The sequence below is a fragment of the Anomaloglossus baeobatrachus genome, chromosome 11 (genome assembly GCF_048569485.1).
Source record: "Anomaloglossus baeobatrachus isolate aAnoBae1 chromosome 11, aAnoBae1.hap1, whole genome shotgun sequence".
NCBI lineage: Eukaryota > Metazoa > Chordata > Amphibia > Anura > Aromobatidae > Anomaloglossus > Anomaloglossus baeobatrachus.
Window position 1 is genome coordinate 26,071,424 of NC_134363.1, and position 17,260 is coordinate 26,088,683.

The window sequence follows — 17,260 nt, forward strand, 5'->3', positions numbered from 1 at the left end:
GGGAATATTATCCCTGTCGATTCCCAAGAAACGTAAAAATGAGCCAGTCCTCACAATAGACACCAACAAAGTGTTCCACTTCAAAAAGGTTATCAAAAGCACACTAACTGTCCCTAAATCTAAGAGAAGGTCTATCCCTACCTGACCACGGAGGTTGCCACCCCAACCGTCACGTCGTGGCGCCCCCGCTCGGTGACGACTTTCCCTCATTATCCCTACTGTAGCCCTATCACAGAAAACACCCATTTTTTATCGTTTTGGTTTTGTTTCCAATGTTGTGGTTATTCACTGTATAGTATATTCATTTGCTTTCAGTTATGTTTTTTTCCATCACAAGTAGACAAAATTAATTTACAGTCATCTTGCCTAACTTGTATAAATCATTCTGGAGCCGGAGTATGGAATTCATTTTTGTGAAGGTCCACATGAGAGACTGTGACTGTTTTGGAGGCCAAGCCAATAGGTTGAATTTACTCTCTTCAATATCAATATTAACAAAATAATTGTAATTATTATCTAATATTAATATTAGTTGTATCACTTAAAATTGAACAGAATTAAGTGTGCTGGCAGCCACCTCCTTTATACACTATAAACCCACACACCACCACTATATACAATGTGAGCCCCACAAAGCTCCCTATATACATTATGAGCCCTCTATAAACAATATTAGCCCCCCACAGTCCGTTTATATACAGTATTAAGTTTTATTTAATTCTGAAAATAGAGCAATAAAAAGATATAAGCAAATAAAACTTAATATACATTATTTCCAAAGTCACAGTGTAGTTTATGCTATGACTTCTTGCAACCTTGTAAGAGCTGTAATCCTTTCTTGTTTTTCAAACTCTGCCTTCTCATTTTCTAGAAATGCCTTCTCAAACATAGCCTGGAAGGAGCCACAACATTTTTCCTTGAAATCTTGATGGTTTTAAAAGTCTTAAGGCCCCATTACACGCAACAACGTATTAACGATATATCGCCGGGGTCACGGGTTCCGTGACGCGCATCCGGCGTCGTTAGCAACGTCGTTGTGTGTAACAGCTCCGAGCGAGTGTTAGTGATCAAAAATACTCACCTTATCGTTGATCGTTGACACGTCGTTCATTTTCCTAATATCGTTGCTGTTGCAGGATGCTGGCTGTTCGTCGTTCCTGCGGCAGCACACATTGCTACGTGTGACACCGCAGGAACAAGGAACAACACCGTTCCTGCGGCCGCCCACAATGAGGAAGGAAGGAGGTGAACAGGACGTTACGGCCGTTCATCTCCGCCCCTCCACTTCTATTGGGCGGCCGCTTAGTGATGCCGCTGTGACACCGCACGAACCACCCCCTTAGAAATGAGGCGGTTCGCTGGCCACAGCGACGTCGCTAGGCAGGTAAGTCCCATGTGACGGGTCCTAACAATGTTGTGCGCCACCGGCAGCGATTTGCTCATAACGCACAACCGACGGGGGCAGGTGCTTTCACCAGCAACATCGCTAGCGATGTCGCTGCGCATAAAACCCCCTTTAGAAGATGTGAAGATGCGTTTCCTTCTCATGTGCATGAAAATCACGATGAAACAGGACACAATGATGATCAAAGGTAGAAGGAAGAAGAAGATAAATTCCGAAAATATCATTTTTATCAAAGTAGATCTATTCATGTTGAAGTCGCAAAGTGTGAAGTTATAAACATTAGACAAGTCTACATATTGTAAGAAGGGCATAGACTGAACCAATGAAATCATCCAAATGATCTGAGTAATGATGAAAGCCAATCTTGGTCTCCGGTGGTTATGACACCATACCGGGAACACGACACAGATGTATCGGTCTACACTGATGACCGTAAGCTGGAGAACACTGACCGACATATTAAAAGATAATAGCAGCAAGAATAAACTGTGAAAAAAGACATATGTGCTAAAAAACATTGTGTAACAAACACAAGAAACATTATTGCAAAGAACAAATCAGCGATGGCCAAAATGAGGAACCCCACGACATTGATGGTTTCTTTTGTTTCTTAAGAAGTCGAACCAAATGACAAGACAGTTTCCAATGATTTACAACAAACAAAACACTTAGATGACCCCCGCATAATAAATTACTTCATAGACCTCGATTTCATGACCGTCACTTCTTGTATTGTTTTCATAAAAATCTGTATATTCTAAATTTGTGGAATTTTCAAAGGAAAGAAAATGTGTTATGTTCTCTATTATATTCTTTTTTTGTCATATATTTCAGTAATATTTTCTTCTTTTTCATTCTGGAAAGAAAAAAAAATGAGAATTGAGTTTCAGATTGTCTGTAGTTTTTAACTCTTGACTCTGTATTAATCTATCAGCAGAAATTATTGACAAGTTATTGACGTGTAACTGGGAAAGTTGTATAAAATTCTGTGTGTAAAAAATGGTTCAATAAAATTTTTGTAATATTATTATTTTTATTATTTACTTCTCCTTTCTGAATTTAGTTGATTCAAGTCCTATATTTTTACTATGACAATCCAAGCCTGTCTTGGAGATAACACCACCCAAATACATCACCACTTCCATACGCATCTACTAAGAAACTACTATGAAGCCTTTGCTACTGCCTAATAACTTACGTTAACATGAAATAGTTGTAAAATAACCTAAAATACTGTAACCGTACTCATATTCTTCAAGGTTGGTGTTTTGTATGTTAATCTTGTTCAAAAATGTGCTGGAGTATGATGCACCATACGCATCAAGTGGCATGTGATTCAATGTATTTGGTTAATTTTTCAGCTCCTGTGTAGAGTTGAGCGCGGTTCGCGGTTCGAGGTTCTCCAGTTCTAGGCTCGAGTGATTTTGGGGGCTGTTCGAGATCGAACTAGAACTCGAGCTTTTTGCAAAAGCTCGATAGTTCTAGATACGTTCGAGAACGGTTCTAGCAGTAAAAAGCAGGGCTTTTTACAGCTACAGTGTGCAGGAGCCATCGCTGGCAGCCTGCCACAAGCTGGTAACCAAGATAAACATCGGGTATCCAACCAAAGCGCTTTGGTTAGTAACCCGATGTTTATCCTAGTTACGTGCAGGAAGCCCACACTTCCCCGCTCAGCTCGCTCCGCCCCCTCCTGCCCACGGCATGTACACATACACATACACACACACACACACACACACACATACACACACACACACACACACACACACACACACACACACACACCCCGCTCGGCTTACCTGCGGTGATGAAGTCCCGCCATCCCGACCTCAGCGCTGTCACTGTCCTCCATGGCCGCCGCTTGTCACATCACCTCTCGCTTCCAACCCGAGACTGACTAGCGGTGATGTCACGGGCCTCTCGCGATACTTGGTGTGAAGGCGCCGGTCATTGAACTTAGTGACAGGGGCTGTCAGTGTGCTGGAGATCAGCGCAGGTAATGTACCTCGCTGACAGCAGCACTTGTCATGCCCTGCAGTGACCTGGGCTGACCCATTGATGTTAGCTCAGGTCACTGCACTGCTCTCCCAGCCAATGGGGAACATTCTGCTCTTCATTGACTGGGACAGTGTGGATCGTCATGGCAACCCCTTGGATTACAGCAGACCTGGATTTGTTTTTCATTCTAATAAATTGGTTAAAGAGGGAATGTTTTGGGGAGTGTTTTTTCAAATAAAAATGTGTTTGTCGTCTATTTTTTTTTATTACTGACTGGGTTGGTGATGTCGGGTATCTGATAGACGCCTGACCTCACCAACCCCAGGGCTTGATGCCAGGTGACATTACACATCTGGTATTAACCCCATATATTACCCCGTTTGCCACCGCACCAGGGCGCGGGATGAGCTGGGGCGAAGCACCAGGATTGGCGCATCTAATGGATGCGCCACTTCTGGGGCGGCTGCGGCCTGCTATTTTTAGGCTGGGGAGAGTCCAATAACCATGGACCTCCCTAGTCTGAGAATATCAGGCCCCAGCTGTCTGCTTTACCTTGGCTGGTGATCCAATTTTGGGGGGACCCCTACGTGTTCTTTTTTTAAATTATTTATTTAATTTAAAATAACAGCGTAGGGTGCCCTCAGTTGTGGATTACCAGCCAAGGTGAGGTTGCCAGCTGTGGTCTGCAGGCTGCAGCCGTCTGCTTTACCCTAGCTGGCTACAAAACTAGGGGGAACCCTACGTCATTTTTGTCCCTATTTTTTTGGCTAAATACAAAGCTAAGCACCCCTTAGTGCCACATGAAAGGTACCAAAGGGTGCTCCACTTTTTCTCCACTTTTTCTCCATTTTTTCTCCACTTTTTCTCCACTTTTTCTACATTTTTTCTCCATTTTTTCTCCACTTATTCTCCACTTTTTCTCCACTTTTTCTTCATTTTTTTCTCCATTTTTTCTCCACTTTTTCTCCACTTTTTCTCCACTTTTTCTCCACTTTTTCTCCACTTTTTCTCCACTTTTTCTCCAATTTTTTCTCCATTTTTTCTCCACTTTTTCTCCACTTTTTCTCCACTTTTTCTCTACTTTTTCTCCACTTTCTCTCCACTTTTTCTCCATTTTTTTCTCCATTTTTTCTCCACTTTTTCTCCACTTTTTCTCCATTTTTTCTCCACTTTTTCTCCACTTTTTCTCCATTTTTTCTCCACTTTTTCTCCACTTTTTCTCCACTTTTTCTCCACTTTTTCTCCGTTTTTTTCTCCATTTTTTCTCCACTTTTTCTCCACTTTTTCTCCCCTTTTTCTCCACTTTTTCTCCACTTTTTCTCCACTTTTTCTCCACTTTTTCTCCATTTTTTTCTCCATTTTTTCTCCACTTTTTCTCCACTTTTTCTCCACTTTTTCTCCACTTCTCCATTTTTTCTCCACTTATTCTCCACTTTTTCTCCACTTTTTCTCCACTTTTCTCCACTTTTTCTCCTCTTTTCTCCGTTCTTTTTCTATAGTCGGTCTACCCATTAGCTCTGCCATGCATACTGTAGCTCTACACCTACTGCACATGTTACTTTATGATTGACATCTCTTTCGTACCAGAGCTGTCTAAGCCTACTCTGACCCCATATTTGTCATTACTATTTTGTCCTTGTACTGTATTATGACATTTGTATCATGTGTTTCATTTCTTGCTGTGTTGCAATTTTTTTGCTGCATCCCAATTGTACCTCTACATTGTTCGAGTTTATGTTATTGTTCTCTCACTCTTATGTGATACTGATTATTGTCATTTCTCATGATTACATGCAGATAAGTCCAATCTGACGAAGGCTCAGGCCGAAACGTCATTTGTAACTTGTTTTGGACAAAAACATATATGCTTATGAAAATTTTTTTTTTCTTAATACGGACCAATAAAGAGTGATTTTGCATTACTATCCGTTGTGACTTACTGACTTAGTCTGGGAGATTTAGAGTGCCGAGGTTACTCACTAATTTTATCTATTATTACCTCTGAGCACCTATATACCAGTGAGCAGAGCTTCCTCTACAGTAGTTCTCCTGATTAGGCATGCCCTCATGAGCAGGGCATTGCAGCTTTGGTAGCAACCATTACGACATGGACTCTGCTGCTGTGGACCCGGGGAGAGTGAGTGCAGATTCATTGCACCCACACTCCTCACATGAAGGGTCCGCACTCCTAGAAAATGGGGGATACGTTCCTTGAGTGTCTCCCCCCCGTATTCTAGACGGTCCAGAGTCATCGTGGGACCCCTTTATTTTTTTTCTTACAATAAATTGGTGAAAGAGGAAATGTTTTGGGGACTGTTTTTTCAAATAAATTTCTTTTGTCGATTTTTTTTTTTTGTTAGTTTTGACAGTTTATGATGTTGGGTATCTAATAGACGCCATGACATCACAAACTGCTGGGCTTGATCTCAGGTGACTTTACAGCTAGTATCAACCCGATTTATTACCCCGTTTGCCACTGCACCAGGGAACGGGATGAGCTGGGGTGAAGCGCCAGGATTGGCGCATCTAGTGGATGCGCCACGTCTGGGGTGCCTGCGGCCTGCTATTTTTAGGCTGTGAAGGCCCAATAACTATGGACCTTCCCACCCTGAGAATACCAGACCACAGCTGTCCACTTTACCTTGGCTGGTGATCCAATTTGGGAGGGACCCTACTTTTATTGTGTAATTATTAATATTTATAAAATAATTATAAAAAAGAGCCTGAGGGGACCTCCACATTGGATCCCCAACCACAGTAAAGCTGCCAGCTGTGGTTTTCAGGCTACAGCCGTCTGCTTTACCCTAGCTGGCTATCAAAAATGGGGGGACCCAACGTCATTTTTTTTTTTAACTATTTTTTAAATAGAAAAAATTAATGGGCTTCCCTGTATTTTGATTGCCAACCAAGGTAACGGCAGGCAGATGGGGGTGGCAACCCATAGCTGTCTGCTTTATCTGCGCTGAGAATCAAAAATACCGCGGAGCGCTACGTCATTTTTTTAAAGATTTATTTTTACAGCACTGTGATGTCCAGCAATCAAAATACAGGGAAGCCCATTTTGTTTTTAGTTATTTAAATAAATAATTAAAAAAATATATGTGGGCTCCCGCTGCATTTTTTGTATTGCTAGCTAAGGGTAATCCAAGCAGCTACTGGCTGCTAACCCCCACTGCTTGGTGTTACCTTCACTGGCAATGGAAAATCCAGGGAAGCATTTTTTATTTTTTTTGCCAAAAAACTACAAAAAAAAGGACGTGAGCTTCGCCATATTTTTGTATGCTAGCCAGGTATAGCAGGCAGGTGCTGGAAGAGTTGGATACAGCGCCAGAAGATGGCGCTTCTATGAAAATGCCATTTTCTGAGGCGGCTGCAGACTGCAATTCGCAGCAGTGGGGCCCAGAAAGCTCAGGCCAACCTGTGCTGCGGATTCCAATCCCCAGCTGCCTAGTTGTACCTGACTGGACACAAAAATGGGGCGAAGCCTACGTCATTTGTTTTCTAATTATTTCATGAAATTCATGAAATAATAAAAAAAGGGCTTCCCTTTATTTTTGGTTCCCAGCCGGGTACAAATAGGCAACTGGGGGTTTGGGGCAGCCGTACCTGCCTGCTGTACCTGGTAGCATACAAAAATATGGCGAAGCCCACATAATTTTTTCAGGGGGCTAAAAACTTCTGCATGCAGTCCTGGATGGAGTATGCTGAGCCTTGTAGTTCTGCAGCTGCTGTCTGTCTGTATGGAGAAGAGCAGACAGCAGCTGCAGAACTACAAGGCTCAGCATACTCCATCCAGGACTGTATGCAGAATTTTTTTGCCCACCAAAAAAATGACGTGGGCTTCGCCATATTTTTGTATGCTAGCCAGGTACAGCAGGCAGCCACGGGCTGCCTCCAACCCCCAGTTGCCTATTTGTACCCGGCTGGGAACCAAAAATATAGGGAAGCCCGTTTTTTTTTAATTATTTCACTTATTTCATGAAATAATTAAAAAACAAATGACGTGGGCTTCGCCCCATTTTTGTGTCCAGCCGGGTACAACTAGGCAGCTGGGGATTGGAATCCGCAGCACAGGTTAGCCCGAGGTTTCTGGGCGCCTCTGCTGCAGATTTCAGTCCGCAGCCGTCCCAGAAAATGGCGCTCTCATAGAAGCGCCATCATCTGGCGCTGTATCCAACTCTTCCAACAGCCCTGGAGCCGGGTGGCTTGTTGGGTAATCATGAGTTAATACTGGCTTTGTTTTACTAGCCAGTATTAAGCCAGAGATTCTTAATGTCAGGCACGTTTGACCCGGCCATTAAGAATCTCCAATAAAGGGTTAAAAAAAAACACCACACAGAGAAAAAATACTTTAATAGAAATAAATACACAGACACATTAGAGACTCCATCTTTATTACCCCCTGTCAGCCCTCCACGATCCTGCTCTTCTGTCTTCTTTCTTTCTAGTGTAGTAGTAGTGACGATTGTAGTGAGGATGAGGTTCCCCAGCTCATCACTTGGGGCTGGGGAACCTCATCCTCAGTACAATCCTCACTAGTGTAGTAGTAGTGACGATTGTAGTGAGGAAGGATGAGGTTCACTCATCCTCACTACAATCCTCACTACAATCGTGAAGCAGCGTGCAGCCTTCACTCCGTGAGTGATCAGTGCTGGCTGTCAGCGGTAACAGCGGTAACGCTGACAGACGCGTTACCATAGCAATGGTGCTCTCGGAGCCGCGGTTAGCGGTGACGTCACCGCTAACTGCGTTGCTATGGCAACGGTGATCTCCGTTAATGACCGGCTGTGTCAGCCGGTCCCTAACGGAACGGGGAGTCGACCGTGTGCTAGAGCATATCGCCGGTACACGGCGATACACATATGTGCACCGTGTACCGGAGAGAAGCACTCGCAGGTCCTACATGACGTGTCATAGTCATGTGACCAGTCTGTAGCCAATGAGATAATAGCCACGTGACTGGTCACATGGCTATTTTGACGTCACGATAGGTCCTGCATCTCTGCTGGCAGTGCCGTCACCGGGAGGATTCAGCGATCATCGGATGGAATAGCGGCAGGAGACAGAGTGCAGAAGGGATCGCGGGGACCGGTAAGTGTTATGGCAATGTTTATTAACTGTTTGTGTACATTTATAATGCATTTTTATGTGTTTGTGATTGCCTCCCATTATAGCCTATTGGTTCTAGTTCGGTTCGTCGAACGTTCGACAAGCCGAACTCGAACGGGACCCCCGTTCGGCGAACCGACCTCGAGCCGAACCGGGACCGGTTCGCTCATCTCTACTCCTGTGTCGTAAAAAAATGTACTTCAGTCAGGTACTAGATTATATTTATGTCTTATTTCACACCACTTTTGGCATAAGCTATTGTAGGAGGTGATCGCGCCCCCCCTCCCCCTACTGTTTTACGCTATTTGTCTATGTTGTGTTTTAGGTACCAAGTATGCCGTTAATGTGTTTGATAAAAATGACCACTGTTGCTAGGGAAGTGCGGTTCCCTGATGAAGCAGGGCTGGAACCGTGTAGCGGTCGGCACCACCTAGTGGTTAGGCAAGAGCTGTGGAGGATTAGATTTTAGATAAGATAGGGGAGGAGTGATACATGGCCAGTAGGTTGATTAGAGAGACAGGCCTGGTGAGAGGAAGTTCTGCAGAAGAGTTTGAGGAGTAAAGAATTGTTGAGGTGTCAGGAGCCATTCAGGGCATACTGATGTACCTCTTAAAGGTCCAGAACCTTTGTGTCATAATTATTACTGGTGGCTCTGCTGCTTTGTTTTTTCCTCACTGTGGGTTCCGATTCCTGGCCTGGGGAAAGGGCTAATTCATTGGTGCCTCGTTCCGGTTGATATTCGACCTTATCTTTGAGCCCTTGCACCTGAAATGCTGCCAGTGATACTTCATGCTAGGCAGTGCTCATATCTAGTCCCAGTGAGTGTCCTACCCGATCTTGTCCCGCAACCTTGCTTCCATGGTCCCCTTCCAACTTCTTCCTTCTGACTTAATTCCCTCCGTGTACCAACCCCGTCTAGCTGTCTGACTCTGTCTCTGCCAGCCCCTGTGTACTGACATGACCAATCCATGTACCAACTCCAGATAGCTCTCTGACCCCATCTCTGCCCATCCCTGTGTACTTACTTAACCACTCTATGTATCGACCCTGGCTTTTTCACTGACTCCACCTCTGCTCTCCCCTTCTACTGACGTGACCTCTCTTGTTCACTGATTGTTCTGCACTTGGTTCCTGTTTCACCTAGTGTATTAACCCGGCAGCTCCTGTCGATTAGTGTTCTGGCAACATCTAGTGGTTTGGTGGCAAACTGCACCCAGGTTGATGTCATCAGGCAGCGATTGGTGCCCAGAAGCGGACAGCGGTAAGATGAAGCATGGGAGAATGGAGACACAGTTGCCCTGCAGCTTGTGAACTAATCACAGATAGCGGGGATAGGTCGAGTGAGAGTACCCAAAAAAACAGAAACCGCAGAATCGTCAGGACTGAGTCCATGTCTGTTATAGTGTGGAAAGAATAAACTATTCAAGTTTTGGATTGCCAAGAGGACTCCGGTGTCACCTGTTTGTCGACTACATCTTCGATAGGGACCGGATGTGGGGTGATGTACACCAACCCAAAGAAAATAGTAATTGTCATTCACCTCACCCAAAGGCATACACACTCACTAATTCTCTCTGGTGGAGAAGTATGGAGCCCCCACAGGCCACCATCTTTCACCAATGCCATGTTTAAGAACCTACCATAGTAGCAGTTTCCCTGACATTGTTCTCTGCTGACCGTCAGGACACAATTTATGTATATTTTTGGCTACCTGAAAGAAAACAAAGACTGCCCATCCACGATCCCTGTAGCATCACTTGTCTCACTGTCTATGCCGGCTGCGGCTGTGTGTGGACACGTGTGCACAGCGATGACCACAGCACCGCTAGTCTCCACACACAGCTGCGGCCGGCACAGACAGGAGGACGAGCAATGTTGCAGGGATCGTGGCCGGTGAGTATACTGATTCACTGCAGCCAGCACTAATGATGATGCACGGGGGCAGTGAATATAACCGCACATGATCACTCCAGGCTGTAGTTGCCAGGAGTGATCATGCGGGCTGGCTGATTAGTATGCGCACATCCCCCGCTCATCATCCTGCCCACCTCTCAGCGCCGGCTTCACCGCTGAGAGATGGTGGGCGGGAGGATGGGCATACATATGAAATGAGCGGGCCCACGTTGTCACGGTTGGCGCTGCTGCAGCCTGCTCATGCCCCCGATGACCCGTGCCACTGCTGCACCCTCATTCCCAGCAGCCATGCCCTACATTCAGACTACAAAACGCACCCCGCACATTCCCCCAACATTAGGGGGGAAAAAGTGCGTCTTATAGTCCGAAAAATACGGTAATTGGATTTAAAACATAGACTTATAACAAATTCTCGTCTGTAAGAAATACACTACCCCACGGATGTGTACAATTATGTTCCCATATACTAACTGCAATACAGGATATTAATAATAAAGAGAAATTGAGATACAAGGAGTATTGAAACATAATAGACCTTTCCATATGTATATTTCCTGTCTTATTACTACATATTTGTTGCATTTTTTGTAAGATAAGTGATTCTCGTGTAGCGCCCACATAGGAGAAATGAATACACAATGCAATATGCTGTCATTGTAGCGAACTGACAGATATGCAGGATCCTACAATTAAATAGGTTGTCCCCTTCTCATTCTCCATGTGAGCCTTCATAAAATGCTTATACTCACCTCCGGTGCTGGCGTGAATCCAGAAATGTTGAAACTCATGTTCTCAGGGCCCAGGTGACAATGTTATGAAACACGAGTCCCATGTACAATCACCACCGTCAGCTTCCTTTTTCTTTGCCTTTGGATGGTTATGCAATTAGCATGAAGTGATTGGCAGCCGCAGTGCTCACTTCTGTTAATTACCTAAAGATCTGACAGTGGAGAGAAGGAAGCTAGACACAGGACTTGCGCATCATAGCCATGTCATGTAGGCTCCAGGAACTGCCGACATTGCTGGCTCCGTAGGTGAGTATACCCTTTTTTATTTTTATAGGGGCGCACATGGCAAATGGGAAGGGCGTGTCCAACTGTGAACAATCCCTTTATAGAAAATCTGTTACACGGTTTTGCTATTAAGTATTAAATAGAAGCTTGGAACACAGAATTAATAATATTATACATATCAATGTAATCTGAAAATGGAATTTCCCATCCAAGCACACCTTTACACGAAAACAGCGGAAATCTAAAGTATAAAAATTAGGAACATATAAGGTTGGGATCGCTGGTGGGATTGCTAGAAAGTCTCAGTGTGTGAAGGGGCCTTAAAAGATCTTCTGAAACCGCACAACTATGGAACTAAAAGAACTTCTAAACCGCACAACTATGGAACTAAAAAATCTTCTAAACCGCACAACTATGGAACTAAAAGACCTTCTGAACCGCACAACTATGGAACTAAAAGATTTTCTGAAACCGCACAACTATGGAACTAAAAGATCTTCTGAACCGCACAACTATGGAACTAAAAGATCTTCTGAAACCGCACAACTATGGAACTAAAAGATCTTCTGATCCGCACAACTATGGAACTAAAAGATATTCTGAAACCACACAACTATGGAACTAAAAGATCTTCTAAACCGCACAACTATGGAACTAAAAGATCTTCTGAAACTGCACAACTATGGAACTAAAAAATATTCTGAACCGCACAACTATGGAACTAAAAGATCTTCTGAAACCGCACAACTATGGAACTAAAAGATCTTCTGAAACCGCACAACTATGGAACTAAAAGATCTTCTGATCCGCACAACTATGGAACTAAAAGATCTTCTGAAACCACACAACTATGGAACTAAAAGATCTTCTAAACCGCACAACTATGGAACTAAAAGATCTTCTGATCCGCACAACTATGGAACTAAAAGATCTTCTGAAACTGCACAACTATGGAACTAAAAAATATTCTGAACCGCACAACTATGGAACTAAAAGATCTTCTGAAACCGCACAACTATGGAACTAAAAGATCTTCTGAAACCGCACAACTATGGAACTAAAAGATCTTCTGATCCGCACAACTATGGAACTAAAAGATCTTCTGAAACCACACAACTATGGAACTAAAAGATCTTCTAAACCGCACAACTATGGAACTAAAAGATCTTCTGAAACTGCACAACTATGGAACTAAAAAATATTCTGAACCGCACAACTATGGAACTAAAAGATCTTCTGAAACCGCACAACTATGGAACTAAAAGATCTTCTGATCCGCACAACTATGGAACTAAAAGATCTTCTGAAACCACACAACTATGGAACTAAAAGATCTTCTGAAACCACACAACTATGGAACTAAAAGATCTTCTAAACCGCACAACTATGGAACTAAAAGATCTTCTGAAACTGCACAACTATGGAACTAAAAAATATTCTGAACCGCACAACTATGGAACTAAAAGATCTTCTGAAACCGCACAACTATGGAACTAAAAGATCTTCTGAAACCGCACAACTATGGAACTAAAAGATCTTCTGATCCACACAACTATGGAACTAAAAGATCTTCTGAAACCACACAACTATGGAACTAAAAGATCTTCTAAACCGCACAATTATGGAACTAAAAGATCTTCTGAAACTGCACAACTATGGAACTAAAAAATATTCTGAACCGCACAACTATGGAACTAAAAGATCTTCTGAAACCGCACAACTATGGAACTAAAAGATCTTCTGAAACCGCACAACTATGGAACTAAAAGATCTTCTGAAACCGCACAACTATGGAACTAAAAGATCTTCTGAACTGCACGGTTATAGAACTAAAAGATCTTCTGAAACCACACAACTATGGAACTAAAAAGATTTTCTGAAACCGCACAACTATGGAACTAACTTCTGAAACCACACAACTATGGAACTAAAAGATCTTCTGAACCACACAACTATGGAACTAAAAGATCTTCTGAACTGCACGGTTATAGAACTAAAAGATCTTCTGAAACCGCACAACTATGGAACTAAAAAGATTTTCTGAAACCGCACAACTATGGAACTAACTTCTGAAACCACACAACTATGGAACTAAAAGATCTTCTGAACCGCACAACTATGGAACTAAAAGATTTTCTGAACCGCACAACTATGGAACTAAAAGATTTTCTGAACCGCACAACTATGGAACTAAAAGATCTTCTGAAACCGCACAACTATGGAACTAAAAGATCTTCTGAACCGCACAACTATGGAACTAAAAGAACTTTTGAAACCGCACAACGAATAAATTAGTGTCGCACGCCAAAAGGATTTTCCCGAGTCCCCACCCCTTCACTGATTTTACACATCCCTCCATTTATCAGACAGCACCATAATCCAATACAAATGCAAAAAATGTTATTACAAAAGCATTTTTGGAAAAGTGGATGGTGTGCGGGAGCAAAAAAAAGAACAAACAGAAGATTGATGATATTTGGGGAAAGTGATTAGGGTTACGAACATGCTAAGGCTCATACCAAATTTGAAATTGGTGAATCTTTATTGAACGGTTTCGCTCATCTCTAATCGTCATTACCCATTTTTTCTAGTTTAAACATTTGATTAATAAAATGATGACAAATAACAACTTAAAGGTTTGTTTTATTGATACATCATTACAACAATTGAATTAATATAGACAGAAATCGATTAAAATAAATTTTAGTGTAAAAATCTACATGGTAAAAATGTACAAGTTGATAAAAATTATAATAGCAAACATGGAAATAATATAGAGTATGTTTTTTTCTAGAATTATGAATCAATCTGGTATTCTACTGTATCTTTAGGAAAACATTTTATACAAATATATGTAGATACATTGTAACAAACAAGAAGATTAAATAATGGGTGGATGGAGACATGGACGAATGATCGATAGATAATAGATGTATAAATTATAGATAGATACATAGAAAGATAGATAGATACTGGATGGGTAGATAGATAGATAGATAGATAGATAGATAGATGGACTGTAATAATACATCAAGATAAGACTGTTATATCATGCTCAGTTAAATTTGACAAACGCATCTCAGAGAATGTTAGAAAAAGATTCTAAGAGATAAAGGAGCTTAAAAAATAAATAAAGCAATTATTCTGTTTTTGGACGTTTAGGAAACCAATGTGCTGACTATAACATCTAAATGTAATAAATAGAGATGAGAGAATAAATTGAAGTGAAATTGAATTCTACTTGAATTTTTACAAGAATCCAAATTTACCAAAATTTTGATTTTTTTTTTCATGCAAATTGAAATGGTCTCTTCTGGGAGGAAGGAGACAAACTCTATTGCAACCTATTGGAAGTAGCAATCCTAACAGTCAACGGTGGCCCTTTAATGTGCCTTTTTATATGACCTAGGATTTATGCAGGATGAGAACCTCAATTTGCAGGCACGCTGTTTTGGGATGATTTTCCTTCCTCAGTGCAAGGTATGAGATCTGATCTGGCTGTATTAGAAACTCTACTGGTGTCTAAAGGGGAAAACATTTCTCCTTGTGGAGACTGACAAAATAATCTGGCTGTCAATAGTGAGGCTGCAATGCTCCTCCGGGTAATATTCAAATTGTCTCTTCAGGGAGTAAGGAGACAAACTCTAGTGCCACCTATTGGAACTAACATGCAAATTGAGGAATATGCCAACTGTTGGCTGCAATTTTTCTAAACCAAAAAGAGCCATCAAAAATATAAATAAAAACATAATTATCACCTTAACACTCACTTATGTGTCCCTGTTATTATTCATTATCAAACATTTGGTCATTGCCACAACTTCATTACTTGTGCTGGAATCTCTGGGCCTCTTGCACTGAGCTACAAGTTCTGGGTGTCAATAGGCCTGGGAACAGCTCTGCATATGTGCCCAGAAGATCATGATGCATGTGCTGATGTCATGACCTTTCACACACTCGTACAGAGCCCTCCTGGGCGTCATGAAAGGTGGAAGTCCTGGCTGAATGTAAGAGGTCCCGGTAGCAGTCATGGCTGAGAAGAGCAGCAAAGACTGGATGGGTCTAAGGTCTCAAGAAATCCTGAGACTTGATAACCAACATTAAATATGAGGTTAAAAAACTTCTCCACAAGTTTAATTTCCCAAGAAAAATGCGGAACCAAGCAAATTCAAATTTTCCTTGATCCACTTTCCCTAGTAATCTTATATTAATCTGAGTGAATGTAAGTGTGTGTGTGTGTATGTCTGCTAAAGGAGTCCACACGGTCGCATGAACAATTATGAAATTTTGCAGAGAAGCCCCATTTGACTCCAGGACCGTCATAGACTACGTTTTGAGGGGAAATTTAACCCCATGCTTTACAAACAATCGCCATAAAACCTGCCTCCATTAAAGTCAATAGAGCTTGGAGCCAAAAATTCAGCCAGAACGTAAAAGAATGTTGGCGTGTTACAATGCGCAGCCACACCCTTGAATGGAATGTTGGCGTGTCACAATGCAGCCAGGGAAAGAGACAGACACCGAGACAGACAGAAAAAGAGATAGGGAAAGAGACAGACACGGAAAAAGACAGACAGGGAAAGAGACACACAGGGAAAGAAACAGACTGGGAAAGAGACAGACAGAGAAAGAGACAGACAGGGAAAGATGTAGAAAAAGAGACAGACAGACAAAGAGACAGAGAGACACAGATATACATAGACAAAGAGACAGACCAGGAAAGAGACAGACAAGGAAAAACAGGGAAAGAGACAGACAGGGAAAGAGACAAACAGACAGGGAAAAATCAGACCAATAGGGAAAGAGATATAGACAGACAGTGAAAGGGATAGAAAGACAAGGAACGAGATGGAGAGACAGACAGGGAAATAGACAGACAAGGAAAGACAGGGAAAGAGACAGACAGGGAAAGAGACAAACAGACAGGGAGAAAATCAGACCAACAGGGAAAGAGATAGAGAGACAGACAGGAAAAGAGACAGAAAAAAAGAAAGAGAGACATAGAGACAGTTACTATCCCAGGCAACGCCAGGTATTACAGCTAGTAAGACTATTAAGAATTACCTTTTTTACATAAATAATCATAAAAACAAGAATATAACCATCTATTTTGTTCACTCTATGATTTTATAACAAAACTGATTTAAATGAATTGTAAGATGATAATACATCAATTTAGGATACGGAAAACTTTTTAAGGTTTGGATGAAAAAACTATATTTTAAACATCTGTACTTTGAGTAGGTTTACAGGGCTGTTGTTCTACACATTCATCATTAGGATGGTCACCTAAAGCTTTTTCAAGCTTGAAGGGAATGGATCTGAGGAAACCTTGTTGGAAATCTTGGCCGATGAATACATAAATGATTGGATTGATGCAACTGTTAAGACAAGCCAGGATGGTAACAATAGTATTCATACTATGGAATAGAAGGCTATCTTCATCATAGATGGGTGTAAGTGGAAAGATGAAAAATGGAAACCAGCAGATAAAATAGCCCAATATAACAGCGGTGATGATCCTGGAGGATCTCTGAGATCTCTGGGATCTCTTAATTTTTCTAAGTTTAAAGAAAATGGTGACATAAGAGGTGACGATGATGAGAAAAGGGATCACAAACATTATAACTAATTTGTGCAGCCGATTACTAAAGGGAATCTTACAAAGATAGAGTTGTTGATTGTCGTCTATTATACACCATTCAGCTATGTGATATGAAAAAAATGTTGATGCAAGCAAACAAAAACCAATCACAAGGAAGGAGATCAACCAAATTATTCCTGCAGTGAGTCTAACTAGTTTATATGTTCTATGAACTTT

At 41.9% G+C, this 17,260-nt stretch overlaps 1 protein-coding gene and 1 pseudogene across 1 annotated transcript in view; both read right to left on the reverse strand.

The window, feature by feature from the left end:
* Positions 1 to 703: 703 nt before the first annotated feature.
* On the reverse strand, positions 704 to 10,138 carry LOC142255745 (chemerin-like receptor 1; annotated as a pseudogene).
* A 3,957-nt stretch (positions 10,139 to 14,095) lies between these two features.
* The window catches only part of LOC142256439 (N-formyl peptide receptor 2-like), a 7,163-nt gene continuing 3,998 nt past the window's right edge, over positions 14,096 to 17,260 (reverse strand). Inside the window, exon 4 of the mRNA XM_075328125.1 lies at positions 14,096 to 17,260. This exon is cut by the window's right edge and continues 394 nt beyond it. Within this exon, the coding sequence (XP_075184240.1) occupies positions 16,661 to 17,260 (600 nt within the window). The 3' untranslated portion in view covers positions 14,096 to 16,660.